This window comes from Schistocerca gregaria, chromosome X (genome assembly GCF_023897955.1).
Source record: "Schistocerca gregaria isolate iqSchGreg1 chromosome X, iqSchGreg1.2, whole genome shotgun sequence".
NCBI classification, from domain to species: domain Eukaryota; kingdom Metazoa; phylum Arthropoda; class Insecta; order Orthoptera; family Acrididae; genus Schistocerca; species Schistocerca gregaria.
The window spans coordinates 108,035,746-108,054,136 of record NC_064931.1 but is presented as its reverse complement, the minus strand read 5'-3'; the positions used below and the strand labels follow the sequence as shown (position 1 = coordinate 108,054,136).

Below are 18,391 nucleotides of genomic sequence, written 5' to 3'. Positions count from 1 at the left end.
GATTGATTTTTTTTTAATTTACATGCAACAAACAAATCAAGCATTAAACTAACCAGATAATGTTTCCTAAAAGCTTCTTTTGATGAAAGAGCTTCTTTCAGTTTGTCAGTGGGCGTTGGCTGTTTGATGCCTGGAGGTGGATCTCCCATACCAGCTGAAAGTAGCACTACAGTATGAAGCTGCTCACTTGTAGGTTCCAAACCTGGCGTAAGACCACACAATTCACCCAGTTCTCTCAGCTGTAAATGCAAAAATTACTAGTTGTGGTGACTGATTAATGTAGCATTAACAATATTTTCATGAAAGCAACTAAAATTACCTAATTTCAACTTTTCCTAATTGTACACCACATTAGCCAAATAAATGTGCAAGGGCAAAGTAATAGATGGAGTAAAGTAAGAGGTGCCATTTTTTCAAATAATGGAAGTCAACTACCAACTTTAATATTAAGCAAATAGTAAAGGAAACAAAAGAAAAATTCTGAGTAGGAATTAAAATCCATGGAGAATAAATAAAAACTGAGGTTCGCCAATGGCATTGTAATTCTGTCAAAGACAACAAAGGACATGGAAGAGCAGCTGAACGGAACGAACAGTGTCTTAAAAGGAGGATTTAAGATGAACATCAACATAAGCAAAACGAGGATAATGGACTGTAGTCTAATTACATCGGGTGATGCTGAGGGAATTACATTAGGAAATGACACACTTAAAGTAGTAAAGAAGTTTTGATATTTGGGGAGCAAAATAACTGATGATGGTCGAAGTAGAGAGACTATAAAATGTAGACTGGCAATGGCAAGGAAAGAGTTCCTGAATAAGAGAAATTTGTTAAAATGGAGTATAGATTTGCGTGTCAGGAAGTCGTTTTTGAAAGTATTTGTATGGAGTGTAGCCATGTATGGAAGTGAAACATGGAAGATAAATATTTTGGACAAGAAGAGGATAGAAGCTTTCAAAATGTGGTGCTACAGAAGAATGCTGAAGATTAAATGGGTAGATGACATAACTAATGAGGAAGTATTGAATAGGATTGGGGAGAAGAGAAGTTTGTGGCACAACTTGACCAGAAGAAGGGATCAGTTGGTAGGACATGTTCTGAGGCATCAAGGGATCACCAATTTAGTACTGGAGGGCAGTGTGGAGGGTAAAAATCGTAGAGGGAGACCAAGAGATGACTACACTAAGCAGATTCAGAAGGATGTAGGTTGTAGTAGGTACTGGGAGATGAAAAAGCTTGCATTAGATAGAGTAGCATGGAGAGCTGCATCAAACCAGTCTCTGGACTGAAGACGACAACAACAAAAAATACTGGTTTTATGCATTCAACAACAAAGATTCCAAGACTTACCAAGCGGGAAAGTGCCAGTAGATAGGCACAATAAATAAAACACACAAACACACACACAGAATTTCGAGCTTTCGCAACCTGCGGCTGCTTCGTCAGGAAAGAGGGGAGGAAAAGGAAAGATGAAAGGATGTGGGTTTTAAGGGAGAGGGTAAGGAGTCATTCCAATCCCGGGAGCGGAAAGACTTACCTTAGGGGGAAAAAAGGATAGGTATATCGCGCGCGCGCGCCCACACACACACACACACACACACACACACACACACACACACACACACACACACACACACACACACACAGACGTAAATATGTCTGCTTGTGTCTGTGTATGTATGGGTGTGCGTGTGTACGCCCGCGCGCGCGAGTATATACCTATTCTTTTTTCCCCCTAAGGTAAGTCTTTCCGCTCCCGGGATTGGAATGACTCCTTACCCTCTCCCTTAAAACCCACATCATTTCATCTTTCCTCTTCCTTCCCTCTTTCCTGACGAAGCAGCCGCCGGTTGCGAAAGCTCGAAATTTTGTGTGTGTGTGTGTTTGTGTGTTATTTTATTGTGCCTGTCTACCGGCGCTTTCCCGCTTGGTAAGTCTTGGAATCTTTGTTTTTAATATATTTAGCCCAATGATCTGAATAATCAAGATATTACATCATTATCTAAACTCACCACTGGTGTACTCTGGAGGAAGCAGTGTGGCTTTCCTGTTACCCAAAATTTAGTATTTACATCACTGTCCAAATGGAAATGTGACTCATTACCCACCGACAAAACAATACCAAGAATCTCTAGCATTCATCCCAAAAATAGTATGTAATTTAAAAAATCACCGTTAACTAAATTTTGCATGATGAAGATTTTGTGTAAGTGTACCAACCTGTCACACAGCAAGTAATGAAACAGACTCAAATAACCTACCACCTTGGTGCATGTTATGGACACTCAGGACGCAATTCCAGACCAAATGATAAATCACAAAAAATTATTCTACTCTTCTGAAAATTTAATTAGAACCTGGATTATTGCCACTGCACTTAACATTGTACTGTCAACATAAACAGTTACAAAATCATCTTTATTTCTAAAAGGCTGCTAAATAGCACAACCACTGCTTGTCTACATTCATATCAGACTGCACATGGCACTGCTATTTCCTGTTTTGGGAATATTACCCAGTTCAAAGGCACACATTATTTTCATGTCACCCTTTTCTGTTTTCAAGAAAGGGTAAAGCAATGTAATACACTGAGTGACCATCATTAGAACCATTAAGTTATTTTACATCCACTGTGAAAATGTATGCACTGGCTAAGGGATTGTGAAGTGCATCACACAAATTCGAAGTTAATTCTGAGCAAGCCTTGTCAGTAATATTGTTTAGTCATATCCAGCTATTCATCTCTTCTCATCTTCTTCACAAAAATGCAAAAGTCACCAAATTTGCGTCAAATAGAAAGACTTTGACCAAGTAGAACAATCCCAGATGGTGTCTCCTGGCCAATAATGCCATTATGCATTCATTTCATTAACTGAATAGAGAATTACAAACCATCTTCCATATTTTTGCTTTGTATTCTCTTTTGTACGTATCTGTCATTATCTGTTCAATAGAACTGAAAAGTTAAACAATCTAGCAGCTTTTATATGAGTTCAAAACAAAAATTTATTTTAAAAATGAAGTTGGAAATGATAAAGAGTGAGAACTATGAAGAACTACAATAGAACTGAAGATATTTTACAAAACTCAAAATAGAAATGTCCACAATCCATAGATGACAGCAGAAATCTTTATCAAGAATTTTGTAAATGCTGTTGAGAAAACGCAAAAGTATTATTATTATTATTATTATTATTATTATTCATATATAAGAAAAGTCATGAACATGCCAAAGGGCATTCACTACACCTTTACATGAGGTAATTACAACACCTGTAACAGTAAATCCAAGGAAAGTATATGGTCACTTCTTTTAAAAGTGAAAGATCAACAGGTACAGACAATATTATAAGATTACTGCTAAGATCCTGCTTTAACCAGTTAAATAATATCCCGGCTCATATATTCAATGCCGTAACTGATCAATCTGATTTCTCCAACAGAACAAAATTTCCTACTGTGAAGCTACTTTACAAAAGGTGATGGTCCTGGTGTTGCGGATCATCCTTTCACATGCTTTTTCATTGAGTCCTCTCAGGTCCTGGAAACTTCCTTGTGTCAGGTTTGTGCAACATGTTAGCAGCAGTGATATTATTAGCAAACATAAATTTCGTTTTTGAAAATAAGGTCATACTTTCACTTTGAGACTATGTTTTAAATGCCTAGACAAGTAGACATAGCCAGTTTTTTCTTTTCTTTTTTTCTTTTAGGCTTTCCATTGTTGACCTAAATACTTTTTATGACAGCATGCAACAACAGAATCTGATAAATAATTGCCTAAAATCTTATATACAGAAGAGACAAAACTTTCAGACCTAGATATAAATAAGAAATGGGACTGAGGGATACAGTAGCTTGTGAATGGTACATTATGGAATAATCTCAATCACTACATTATGGATTCCCGTTCGACTTTGTCTTTGGTCTCCAACTGTTTCTTATTTATACTCCTTTTGTTATAAAAGTTGCAGGATATGTTTATTTTAACAGGCAATTCTGTTTACCAAGCAATGGTCCTAGCTCCTGCTGAAGTAGTCCCTTTGGCTATCTATACACAGTTGCCAATGTTTCTGGAGGTTTTGGAAGCAAGCAGGGAAATTTTCAACTGCAAGGCTTGTAAGCTCATTCACAGTTTGTTGGATGTCTGTGAGACCTTGATGAAGCTTTCCTTTCAATTGTATTTTCGCTCGCAGGAACAAGAAAAAAAATCACAAGGCAAGAGGATGGACAAATATGGTGGATGTGGGATGGTAATAACAGAATGTCTGGCCAGATACTCAGTAACAGATGAAGCAGTATGGGGTCTTGCATTGTCATGCAGTAAGAACCAGTCCTGAGAAAGCCACAAACCAGAGCAGCAACGTCAAACTGCTTGTCATAAACGTTTCAGGAGTTTGACATAAAGTGTTCGGTTCACTGTTTGACCAGGAGGGACATATTCATTGTGAACTAATCATTTACTGTCAAAGAATATGATCTACATTGTGACAGTTCTTGAAGGTTGCAATTTGACTTTTTTTGAGGCTGGTGAGCAAGACCTCCGCCATTCAGCACTTTGATGCTTCGTGTGAGGGTCATACTGGTAGCACCAACTTCCATCGTCAACAATAATGTTTGACACAAATATGGGATCATATCTGGCTCTATCCAGTACCTTAGGAGAAATTCTTTATCTTTCCTCTTTCGGTTCATCAGTTAGTGTGTGAGCAATGAGTTTTGCATTAAGTTTCCATTTCCCTAAATTGTCACGTAAAATCTTACAAGACACATCATAATTCAAATTAACTTCTGATATTGCATGCACAGTTACACGACTCTCTTCTTGCAATAACTGCCTGAAACACTCCACATTTGCATTGGTATGTGCTGTACAAGGTGACCAGCTCTGGGATTGTCTAGCACTGAATCTCTGCCTTCAAAAAAAACTTTTGTGCCACTCGAAAACATTACTTCTTGAAAGTGCCTTGCCTGCTTAATCATTATCTTTGATTCACTAGGGGGTTTTCCACAGCTTAACGCAGCTTTGCTCACAATCAATCTCCATTATGTCACTGCAACTAATGTACCATGAAGCCAAACAAAGGTGTTGCTAAGCACAGCCCTGCCACCTAGTGAGTTTGCATGGAAACATGGCCAACGTCATTTCAAGGATGCACACATACCAGGTAACATAAAAACAACATTTGTTCCTTTTCAGTTTGCAAACTCAGAAATAATAAAAAAAAACCTGCCCTGGACTATTTCTGACCTACCCCTACCATCCAACAAAACAAGCAAACTTAACAATACTTTATGATGATACAAGCAGTGTAAGACACAACAAAGTATCCCCTGTAATGCCAGACAACTACTTGCAGATGTGTGCCACTTTATGCAGAATACAGTACTGATAAACTAAGCAACAAGTCTACTAAGCATCATTCACTCACTTGCATTGAACCACTATCTCGTACATCATAAGACAATGGGGAAAAATAGAAGGTACTACACATGGGATTAAAACGGAAGTAAAACCATGGGAGAGCTAAAAGAATGGGACAGGGAACTGTGACTGCCTGACCACTTACAAATAAACTGGAAGAGACAGTCACCTTGTTAATACATTAAGAAAATCTTCCTAAAATTTTGGAAACAAGCTGGACAAATCACAGAACCATCTGCCACTGCCTTCTGGTTGGGAAACAAAACACAGTCTAATAAAAAGGGGGCACACAGTGATCTGTACGCCACAAGCACCACACATTGGAAGGTCCTCTCGCTGGAGCAAGAAGCCTCACGACATAAGGCTGTGGCCTAGGTGAAGATGAGTAAGGGCAACCTAGTCCTGTCGACATGGCTGGAAGGAGGTATGCCATGGCAGCGCTGTGCACTTTACTAGACAGAGTTTATTGTCTGTCGCTTCCAGACAGTCATCCTCACACCAATGGGGAATACTTATCAAAAGTGTTGTGGCTGCAAACAAATCTCATCCTTAATCACATTTTTATAAAGGCCACATTTGGAAGCAGTTGCCATAATGACAGTACCCAATATCACAGATACTAGCATCTTGATGTCTACCATTTATATTCATGTATGTGTACGAATCACCCTCTGGAACAATTCACAGATATTGAAAGAAAATCTTTACCACTCACAAAAAACTGTTGTCACAGTTATGCTTGGAGATCATCCCCGAGGCTCCTCTTTTTAAGGACAGTCACAGTACTGGCCACTAACTCACAATAAATTGTGACTTTCATTATTTATAGTTTTTCTCACTTTGAAACAAACGAAACTTCACACAGTCATAACACAAGAATGAATAGTGACACACACTTTGTTTAGTATAAAAATATGTAAAATGTTTAAGTACCAAAATATATCATATGACAATAGGTCTCTATGAGACGAGATGATAAATTATTTGAAAGTAACATAAAGGTGTTGCCTGAAAAAATGTGTCATACTCTAGGTATTTTTTTTATGTAAGGACATAAATACATAGAAAATAAGCTTCTCTTTATGGTAGCTACAAGTTACTAACACCTGTGAAGGATTATAGGAACTTTAATTACTGGCTGCTAAGTAACCATGTGAAATCCTCAAAAAATCGATTTAGTATGGATACTTATGACAATTCAAGTGAACTGTCTAATCAAAATATGTAGAAGACATTATCAGTGGTTAGATTGTTGTAATTATCTCAAAGTAAAATGTGTATGTTAGATAAGAGACTAGCATAAACAGAGAACATCTTCAAGGTATCTTAGTGCAACTACAATGAGTTACCTTATCACGGGCATAGGCCCAGAGGCTTGCTGCATGCACTGGATAGGAATCACCACTATCACAATCTGTACTTCCTGGGCAACTCTCACATGTCTGCAAGACTTCAAGACAACAAAGGAAGACCCAGCATGCTACAGCACCTGGTGGTGTAGAGATTTCTAGGATTTCCAGCTCTCTGATACACATGTGTAGGAACTGAAGTGCACGCATTGCTAACTGGAAATAAATTTCACTATGAGTAACTTTATTTGTGCAGGTTAACATATACAATAATAATCTTTAGGATGTTGTAGCTCAGCTACTTTCCATGCTTACTCAGCAGAACTGGAGAGCAATTATGCCTTGTGCAATACACAGTTTTATAGTTTTGTTATCACCCAAACATTTTATAGCACTTTAGCACTTTATAGGCTGTCTTTAGCAGGGTCTTTGTTTAACTTTTTTCTGAGAAAGTATTGCTACATGTTAACCTCTTTTGTAGGTTACATGAATTTTCGGCTCAAAGGAGTTTACATTTGTAAAGGATTGATTAGTAAGTGTCAAATATTTTACATTAGTTTACACAGAGTAAACAGCTAAGACATATGCCACTAAGTTGAGGAATTACACATTGTTCACTTACATTACACTTAGTTTACATCTATGGTACTAAATTTCAAAATAATACAAATGTATATTTGTTAAGACTCACATGACACTATTAGTTGTGAATGCTAAATGCTAAATCTACCATAATATACTATACAGTATGTCACCTGCAAACAATGGAACTTTTGCATTTTTCATTTTTCTTTCATTAATTTCAAAACAAAATTTGCTGCATATCGCATTAGTCTTTTTTTTATGGTCTCATTTCTCGTGTTCGTGACATGTTAAAGCAATTATTTCTCTTGTTTCTGCCATAGCTATGTGGTGTTCATCTGTTTCGTGTAAGTGTGTGTGTGTGTGTGTGTGCGTGTGTGTGTGTGTGTGTGTGTGTGTTCCAAAATTAACAGAGGAGGAACAGGTATAATCATCAATTCGTACTGGACAGCATGCAACAGAATTTAATGCACCAGGAGATGGTGTAAGAAAAGCAATTACTTTTTCCATGAAGTTATTGGCTACTCTAAGATTCCATGCCACTGGTGAATCAAAGTACACCAAAGAACTATACTTTTGGTACATCAACATCCTAACTGACAGAACCCTTTCTCTTTGAGGTCTCAATGACCTATCTTCTCAGCAATACTGTCAATGCAGTCATTTTATTTTCTGTTTAATGTCATGTACTGTTGTCTGCAGCCTACACTCTTAACATACAGCATATTTTGTTTAATGCTGCACCACGTTTGTTCCTATTTTTATAATCTTTACTTTTGATGTCAAAAAGAGTAAACTTCAGTTCATATCATCGATTAATACACTCATGTATTCTTTGCACCAAGTTGCCATATTCTATCTTCTTTCTTCTTGAAATAACTTTGTTAAGCATGCCACAGGAGCTATGAAGTGCACAGTTGCAGAAATCTTCACCACCTGAAGGCACACACGAGACTAAATGCTTCGGCTTCTATTGGCAATATTCATGTAATATTGTAAGCACTTTCACTCACGGATGCAACTTTTCCATCAGTTCAACGAAACACGCAGCAGCAGTGTGGGGGTAGCAAGTTTAGGCAGTCTACACAGTTCTGCAGACTCTTGTTGTACACTAAAAGCGATGTATAAATTAGACACTTATGAAGTGAAGAGATGAGACAGGGTAAACTACAATGTTTCAAGTATACTGCATGACAAAAAATGTGAAGCACTCAGAAAGGAAGTAGGAAACAAAATGAAACTTGATAGGTCCAGAGAGTATGTGATATTATATCCGTAATTACAAAACCAAGTCAAAGTGATGAACTTGGCAGTATGGGCTCGCTTATCAGAAAGACGTTACACCCTATCTGGGCTGGATTTAGTTGGGAAGGGTGTCAGAGTGATTGTATCTTTCCCTTGGACAAGCTGGCCCACAAGTGTTGAACTGTTCTTTGATATCCTGGATACCGAAAGTGGAACAGAGTTGAAGTGCAAGCTCATCCCAAACATGTTATATCAGGGACAGATCTGGGGATCTTGCTGGTTACGCAAGTACCTCAACATTATACAGACAGTGTATAGACACACATGCCATGTGTGTACAAGCACTGACCCACTGAAAAATGAGATCACAATAGTGTCACATGACACACAATACATGGGGACATAGAATGTCTGTGACGTACCCTTGTGCCATCGGAGTTCCCTCAGTGACTACTAGCTTCGACCTGAAGTGATACCCCATTCCTACCCATGCCATGTTGCCAGCAGCAACACTCTAAAACATCGGAAGAATGGGACCTCTGCCCACATTGGTGTCATACTAGTCGGTAACAGTCATTTGTGGTGGTACAGAACCACAACTCATCACTAATCACTGTCCAATGCCATCTATCAGTACTCCAAGCTTCCCTGTAAAGACATTACTCCACATGGAGCTGTATTTGCTGCTGTTTTAATGGAAGCCTATGCATTAGTCTGGCTGTTTCTAGTCTCTAGCCAATGGTGTGGGATGACGCAGAATGTTGCAGGATCTCCATTGCCTGTTCTCGAATATCAGGCGTATATGTGAAGACATTACAATAGCTGAACAAAGAATCCCGTACAAAGATGTGTGAGATTTTATGAATATATTGATACAAAACACAAGAATGATGTAATACCTAGAAACATTGAACAAACAAATCTTACATTACACAGATTGCAGGAAATTCTAGAAATTCAATTCTGTTCTAAAGATGAAATCCTGTCTTTACTGTTGAAGAGATGGTGGGCAACAATATTTCTAGTGTAAAAAGCTGGAGTAAATTTCCTGGATTGTAGATTCCTGGCAAGCACCTGTGAAGTCCTACCCACATACAGCATCAAGGCTCATTTGCTATGAGTGTGGTTTTGTGCTGTCTGGTGTGGGATAAAGGAGAGCTGTTATCCTTTTATCTTTTTGCTGATTATATTGTCAATCAGGGTAGAACTATAACCATTACTGTATGTTATTTCTTTAACTATTTTAAATTCATTTTCAAAATCTGTTTTGGTTTGGGACACAGAAAGTAGGCAGTGCACCATGGAATGGAAGGCTGCATGTTTGTGTTTTATGGGATGCTGGGAACTGGCTGGTATTACTGTGTCTATTGAGGCTACTTTTCTGTATATCTTAAATAAATGCTGTTGGTTGCAGATGTCATCTATTCGCAGAATGTATCATTAACCTATCAAGTCAAAATTTGTCTTCTGCTTTAATCATGTTTCAGTTGCCATCCTGGTATCTTAGCAAAGAGACAGAGAATAACAGCTCTCCTTTATCCACCTCAGACAACACAAAATCACACTGATAGCAAATGGGATCCAATGCTATATATGGGTACGACTTCACGGGTGCTTGCCAGGAAACTAAAATCTAGGAAATTTACTCCAGCTTTTTACAGTACGGACAGTGAAGAGAAGATTCCATCTTTAGAACAGAATGAAATTTATAGAATTCCCTGCAAACTGTGTAATGTAAGATTTGTTTGTTCAGTGTCTCTTTATGTATTACATCATTCTTGTGTTTTGTATCGATATTGTCATAAAACATTAGCTATCTTTGTACGACACTCTTTGTTCAGCTATTAAATCCCACTGAAGTTATGTGGGCTATCTGTTCAGCATTAAGTTATCTGATGATGGCCTAAGAAGCCGAAAGCTGGTTGACGACGAACTAATAAATATTATTGTGAAACATTAATACATTGTATTCAATTTATTAATAAACTCCAATTATTTACATCCCCACTTTTTGTCTCTGCATAGGTGTGACAATGATGCTAATCTGTCCTGTTGGCAAAAATGTCATTTTTCTAACCAACAGTGGGCGCTCGAAATTGAAAGCAGCGAAAACTCGGCATGCCCATCAACCTACAGGGAACAGAGAGCTTAAACGACATGTACAGACTGACATGGAGGAAGCACAAACATAATCAGCAGAAATGATCAAAACAACCGGCACACGGAACTACAAGTATTGCACAGTATAGAAGCTAAGTCCCTGTTAGTTGATCTCAGCCTAAAAACTGGCTGGCTTGGACGACTGCTGCCGCCAAGTAAATGTCTCGGTGAGCAGGTCTCCCCATACTATGTTCCACGTGCACCATCCATCATAGCTTTCCACACTATTCTGCTGTAAGACCCACAACAGCTCATCTAAGTTTATATGTATGCTCGCTAGCGGGGATACTAAACCGTAGATGCTGTGTATGTTCATGAAATTACATAAGCATCTGACCATGTCTTTGTGGGACTTAGATAATGTCCAAGACAGTCAAAATTAAGATAAGCCACAACCAAATAAATAGCTTAAGACTGAGATGCCCTGAAGAAAGATATACTTGCATCAACTGAATATGAGGGAAACACACTTTAAAGCTGTACGGAGGACAACGCGAGAAAGAAATAAACTGTGCACTTCTCAACTACTTCAGAACAGTAAAGCCTGGACAAGTTAGAGAATTCCAACTTACATTCACTGTCATAAAAGTCTTATACTACAATGAAATTGCTGCACTTCTCCAAATCCTGTCAGTATGTCACTACTGCTATAAGCCTGTGTGTAATATTTGGATACACATTGCGGCACCAGGCTCCTGGTGCACTACAGTTAGAATATTCCACCAATGTCATCTGTGTGAGCTGATCACCAGAGGCATACTGCGTGGTATCAGCCACAATGTCTACTGGACCACTCTTCTTTATAAGCACTGTGCAGCAGGCACTCACCCTCATATTGTGTTCATACTTACTGTCACAAACTGTTTGTATCAGTTCCTGGATTGTTTCAGTGTTTGTGTCTATGTTCTCAACTGTCATTTGCCTGTATGTGGAAGAAGAATAAACTGTGGCTCATTTTGGCTGTGCTGTTGTTTTTATCTTGCAGTACATTATAACTGGCGATGAGTGTGATGTTCACTTCCTCGTGCCCAGTCTGTCTGGTTTCTCTTTTGGTTCTTCTTGCCGTGGAGGGAGTGTTCTAATCTCCTCTCGAGCAACAGCAGGCTCTTACTGTTGCCATAATGATCTCATCAACCATACTGACTGTGGAGGCTTCCACACCATTGGCATACCTACCACCCTTTCCCCATTATGACAATGCAGTCTAAGCCTGGGAGGCTTATGAGAAGCAGCTTTGGCAACATTTCATCTCTTTTGATGTCACTGATGCTAAAGTGTGTAAGGCATTTTTTCTGTCTTGATTTCTCCTCACATCTACTAGTTGTGGCATTTAGACCCCTCCAGGAACCTACATCATTTTTGTTCAACAAAATTATCACTGTAAATGCAAGCAAATCATTGCAGCACACGTTCTACTGTTGTCATAGACAGCTCCACCAGTCCTACCAGGACTGTGTTGTCAAACTCCATGACCTAAGTCATAAATGTCAGTTTGTTGCCTATGCTCATCATGATTCTTATGCAGATCCTATGGTCTGCCATGCATCATTCAGTTGGCTCCTGACAAGGAAGTGTGTCAATGTGCACAACAGTGTGAGAATCCATCTTGGGCTGAAGTGTTAAACATGGCTCAATCTTTCAAGTTATCTTTTTCAGCTGGCGACTAGATTGAGGCCGAGTGTAACATAGCTGCAGTGGTTCCTCTTCCTGGTTGGCGGGCGTCAGTCAGTTCTTGAGGAGAGGAAGACGTGGCAGCCATACAAATGTGGCCTCTGCATCATACTGGATAAATGTCAAACAAAAACAACATTCATCTTGCCCGTACTGTTTTGTGTAACATGACAGGGTCATGTGCCCTACATGCTAGGTGACTTGCAACAACTGTAGGAAAAAACAACATACAACATCTGTGTGTCATTCCCACCCCTCCTGTGGTCATGGATATGGAGTTTAACTGTGTGTCTCCAGTGCTTACAAATCATAACAAACTTTATGAAAGTGCAAATGATGGACAAAGTACGCAAACTACAATTAGACACGGGTGCAGTTGTGACTTTACTGAGCTCACAAACTTGGGTGGATATGGCATCTTGAGCATTGTCTCCAGTTACTTTATGTTTCATGAGTTACAACAAGCAGCATATTCCAGTTTTGCAGCAATTTTGGCTCCCACTATTTATAAATCTGTGGTTTGTTCCTTGACTTTTTTGGTACTGAATGATGCTGACACCACAAATTTGTTCGATCTGTATGCTTTCAATGATTTTTGGTATCATTCTCCTCTTTTCTAACCAGGTCCCTTACCAGCAGTAACATTCTGTGTCTTTTGAGCTCCCATCTCCTTTCTCGGATGGGTTAGTTGTGTCACTAATTTTGCAGCCCACATTACCCTGAAATCTAAACTGCAGCTGCACTTTATAAGTGATTGGTCTAACCCCATTATGACTGTCAAGAAGCAGACTGATCAGCTTCTCTGTGTTGACTTTTTTAGTTGATGCCCCATCACTGACACCTACTCTTTGTCCCGTCCCAACGAGTTGGTGACTATACTCCCCAGGGCTTAGTTTTTCTCCAAACCTGATTTATCTGAGGCCTGTTAACAGGTTTTGTTGGATGAGGATTCTAAATGGTTCCTTCAGGCTACACCAATATCAACACCTCCTGTTTAGTGTGGCTAACATCCCAGTGATTTTTCAGTGTTTTTCAGAACAACTGAACGTCCATTCTAGGATGCACCAACTATCTTGATGACACTGTTGAGTCAAGTGCATCCACAGAAGAGCCTTTACGTAACTTATGCACCTTGTTCATGGTCTTAAGTACTCCAGGATTTAAATTCAACTTGGCCAAGTCACACTTTTCTCAGTCATTCATTGTGTACTTTGGGTTTGAGGTTTCTTGGGACAGTGTAAGCCTTTACATCATCATGTAGCCATGGTCACAGAACTGGCTTGCCCAACAAATGTCAAAGAATGCCAAGGGTTTTTAGGTAGAAGAGCTTACTATCAAAAAATTTATTCAAGATGTGGCCAATTTCGTCCATCCCCTCCAATGTTCCTTTTCAGTAGACACCAGCCTGTGAGTGCACATACATGCTTTTGAAATCTAAATCTGCTCCTTGTTTGGCTACTTTCTATCCTGGCCACTAACTGGTTTTCACTATGGACACCTCTCGGTAGGGACTCAGGGATGTTCTCACACATCGATATAAGGATGGTTCCGAACAACCGATAGCTTACACATTGAAAATGCTGAACTCTGCTCAGTGGCGCTATTCCTAGATTGAAAACTAAGAACTTGCTATTGCTTATGCCCTCAAAAAGTTTCATTTGTTCTTGTATGGCTCCATGTTCCACCTCATTATCAACCACAAGTCCTTGGTTTTGTTATTTCATTCTTACATTTCATTGGCCGGCAAGGCATTGGGCCTTGTTTATGTCTCGCTGCAACTATGAAATGCATTTTTGGCCTACCTAGCAGCACATTGATGCGCTATCCGTGCTTCCGATAGAGCTGGATCCAACTTTTGATCAAGATGAACTCTTGTTTTCACTTAGATTCTGAAGGGCAATGTACAGGGGAATGGTTTCCTATTACGAGCTCCCATATCACAGCTGCTCTCACTGTCGATTTGGTTTTTCATTAAGTCTTCACCTCATTCAGCATGGTTGGCCGGATAGTGCTTCTGATCCTTTGTGTAACTATTTTGCCCTCTGTCACCACCTTTTAGTGTCTGATGGTGGTGTTCTCTTAGCTATGGAGGGCTGCTGCCTAGGGTTCTGATCCCAGCCACCCTAGAGCAGCCTGTGCTCCGGCTCCAACATGAGGGACATTTGGGGGCACGGGGGGAGGGGTCTCGCGTACCAAGTTGCTGGCCTTTAAACACGTGTTTTCGCCCAGCACTGATGGTGAAACTGTGCATCTTCTTGTGGCCTGCTCTCATTGTGCAATCCAACAGGCAGTGCCACAGGCAACATTCTCTCCATGGCCCTCACCGTAATGTCCATGGGAACACGCCCACGTTATTTCACAGGACCTTTCGTAAATTCTTTCTGGTTGTTGGTTGTCGATGCTTTCTAAATTTCCATATGTTATCCACTGTCCTTTGATATCAGCCACATCTATGATTCAGACAAATTCCAATCTTCCCCCCCCCCCCCCCCCATTGAAGAATTGCTTTATATGCTTGTGATTCACAATTAAACTACTACTCCGTTTCACCCCCAATCTAATGGTGAGGTGGCACATCTCACCCACACATTCAAGGTTCAAATGAAGAGGTACATCACTTATCCATCTACAGACACAATCTTGACACACTCTTTAGAGTTCCTATGGATTTATACTAGTGAGAGACCAGAGTCAGGCCAAAATGCTCAAAGGTCACCGCCAGCCAACATTTCATTCTACATCTGTTCATGTCACCCCACTAATGCTCGTTGGCATGGCGCTCATCATGATCAGCTGCTGGCTCTGCATTCATTGTGTACACTGGGTTTGAGGTTTCTTCGGACAGTGGAAGCCTTTATGTCATCATGTCGCCATGGTCACAACACTGGCTTGCCCAACAAATGTCAAAGAATGCCAAGGGTTTTCAGGTAGAAGAGCTTAGTATCACAAATTTATTCCAGGTGTGGCTGATTTAGCCCATCCCCTCCAATGTTCCTTTTCAGTAGACACCAGCCTGTGAGTGCACATATATGCTTTTGATATCTAAATCTGCTCGTTCGGCCATCAAACAAATTGCATTCCATCCACAGCCTAAATCTGGCGAAGCCACCGCCTCTGTATGGTTCACAACAGTTATGAGTTAACGGAACACCACCACAACCAGCTGCGTCCTTGCGACATTGTGAGGGCCGTGGGGTCAACTGCTGCCTCCTCCCTTAGTGCCTGTTCTGGCCTTGCAGAGTGTCCCTTTTGGAGGGGCAGACTAGCCCTCCTTATGGATGTCCACTGGGGCCCAGTCCCCTGGCACCTTCCCGCAATGCTTAGCTGCCCCCAGTGATTCCACTCCCGGTTGGGCTGGCACCTTTGGGTGTCCGAAAGAGCAGATACAATCTATATATAGATGCACAAACAGTGTCTGAACTCTTACAGGAATTGGCAAAAAGCAGTGAGTAATGAGTATAATGGGCAGGGGCACTATGAATATAGTGTGGGACAATATGTTGGGGATGTGGGTCTCACGGGAGGTGTGCCAGAGGTAAGTCCCTGCAGTCACACTATCCCCTGTGTCCTCGGTGGCTCAGATGGATACAGCGTCTGCCATGTAAGCAGGAAATCCTGGGTTCAAGTCCCAGTTGGGGCACACATTTTCAACTGTCCCCATTGTCTTATCAATGCCTGTATGCAGCTAAGGCTATTCATTTCATTGTAATTTCATTCTAACAAGCTGCATGGTCACTGATGGTATCTGTTCTTTCAGTCACGTCCAAAAGAAGAGATACCATCTTCATATATATAACTTTTTTCTGCTGAGTGACTCACATGGGGGCAACTGAGGTCAAATACTTATGTAAATATTTACAGGCTAATATTATCCAGTAAGGAGGAAGCCACTCCAATGATGTTTTACTGACACTTGAGGGGTGGTAGTAACAAGGCAATAGGTTGTTTGGCCCTTGAAAGACCTGAGATATGACTGTACCACTGAAATTTTAAGTACCTCATTGGATTTGGCACTTAGGGTTGCAATTTAAGGAAATCAGCCTGGCAGCACTAACGAGTAGGAAGAGTAATAATGTTTTATCTGTGTTGTTTGTGGCTACATTAATATTTCTGTAAATAATGCACAATTTTTTCATGGATTTGTGTGTTTCACTAATACATCGTAGATATTTGCGTATCTAGAATACTACTTTTCAAAGATTTTTCTTTTCTACTCAATACAACTTAATATCACAGAAAATGTTTTGTTATTTTACATTGCTTTCCTAAGACGCATGGCTCTGAGTACTATTGTCTAAAGATGGTTTGACTGACTGGGTGTTTATTATTATTATTATTATTATTATTATTGCTTCAGGGTGCTCACCAGTTAGGCTGAGTGGTTCTGCTGCCAGGCAGTAGACACAGCTTCAGCAACATTTGCAGTATGAGAGAGTAGAACCACTGGACTCCTAAGCATGTCAGCTCAGGAAGAGTCCCATAAACCTAAGCAAGCCAATTATGACACTGACTAGCACCAGAATGGGGACCCAGGATCCAGCAAACTCATAAATTCAGTGCTTGCTGACTGAACTGCCCGAGGTGCTCTCCATTTGGCATGACCACACACGTTGTCTACATGGGTTATGTTTTGCAGAATATAGTCAACTTACAAAGGAAGCTAACTAAAATTATCACTTAATGAAACAGTAAAGATTACAGGCAATCAGTTATTTATTTGCAATTTTCACTGTTTTATTAAGTAATAATTTGCAATAATTGCCATTTTACCTACAAGCATGTTGTCTAAAACTTACTAAAATGTTGCAAATTAACTTCAGATAGATTTACATATTGCCATACCTCTCCTGGTCGGAGTAACAGCAGGAGCATTGCACTCTGACGTGAAAACAGGTAGCCACGAAAGTCTAGCAAAGAAATTCTGCACTCTGTAAGTAGACACCGCCGTCCCACATCCAGCTGCTTGCTCAAAACAATGCTGGACCAACTATCAAATGGCTTCTGGAAGTCACTAAGCCATGCAGGTGTGTCTGGCAGAAAAAGGCATAAAAATACTATGTAATGCACATTACGTATTTAGTTTCCTTTCAAAAATATTAATTTCTTTCATTAGACTATAGTAAACATTAAAAACATATTTTAGGTGCTCCACTCTAAAATAAGTTGAACTGAAAAAAATTGTTTCTCTTACCTCCAACATTTGAGTTCAAGACAAACTGAGTAAATAAGGCATCCAACTCATCATATTGTACCAGTGCTTCATCATGTAAACCAAGCATCTGAAGCACAAATGCTAATTCTTCCTGAAAGTATAAAAGGAAATTTATTTGTTAATCATTACACATTTTATTACATTTACTCTCTCTCTCTCTCTCTCTCTCTCTCTCTCTCTCTCTCAATAAATCAATCAATCAATCAATCAAAATGTTAACTGGTACGTCTTTAACTGATGCTGCAGTTGGCTGTTACATTATCTAGTCTCAAGGATCCACATGACCAATAAATAGGAATTAAAGTTTCAGGTTTGTAGCTGTGACAGTAACCATGTGGCTGGTGGTTGTTTCAATTATAAACTTTATAGTATTACAGCCAAGTTTTTCAAAATGTTAATTTTGACAAAACAGAGTAAAGTTTAACATTTCACTGGCACTGAGGTCATTAGAGATCGAGTATATGCTTGATCTGGATAAAAACGATTAAGGAACTGGTCATTGCCTTGCTTGAAATATAATCTAGATTTAGCTAAGGTAATATGGAAAACAATGAAAAGCCTAAATTGAAATGACTCAATACAGATTTGTAATCTCTTTCTCGAATATAAATATTAAATAGGCTAATTAAACTGCTCACTCAATTGGAAAAATGAGCAAAGGTTCAAATGCATTTTGGCACTATGCAGGTTGCCTATGGAACAGTGATATACACTTTGAAGTAAAAACCTTTCATGGCCTTGGATGTTCAG

General features: G+C 39.7%; 1 protein-coding gene across 3 annotated transcripts in view; it reads right to left on the bottom strand.

The window, feature by feature from the left end:
* LOC126298512 (trafficking protein particle complex subunit 10) overlaps positions 1-18,391 on the bottom strand; it is a 147,752-nt gene that overhangs the window by 122,318 nt on the left and 7,043 nt on the right. For all 3 annotated transcript variants that reach the window (XM_049989859.1, XM_049989860.1, XM_049989861.1), the window contains 4 exons: positions 17,621-17,732; positions 17,272-17,459; positions 6,772-6,987; positions 54-239 (listed from right to left, as the gene is read on the bottom strand). In XM_049989859.1, the coding sequence (XP_049845816.1) occupies positions 54-239; positions 6,772-6,987; positions 17,272-17,459; positions 17,621-17,732 (702 nt within the window). The remainder of the gene's footprint in view (positions 1-53; positions 240-6,771; positions 6,988-17,271; positions 17,460-17,620; positions 17,733-18,391) is intronic.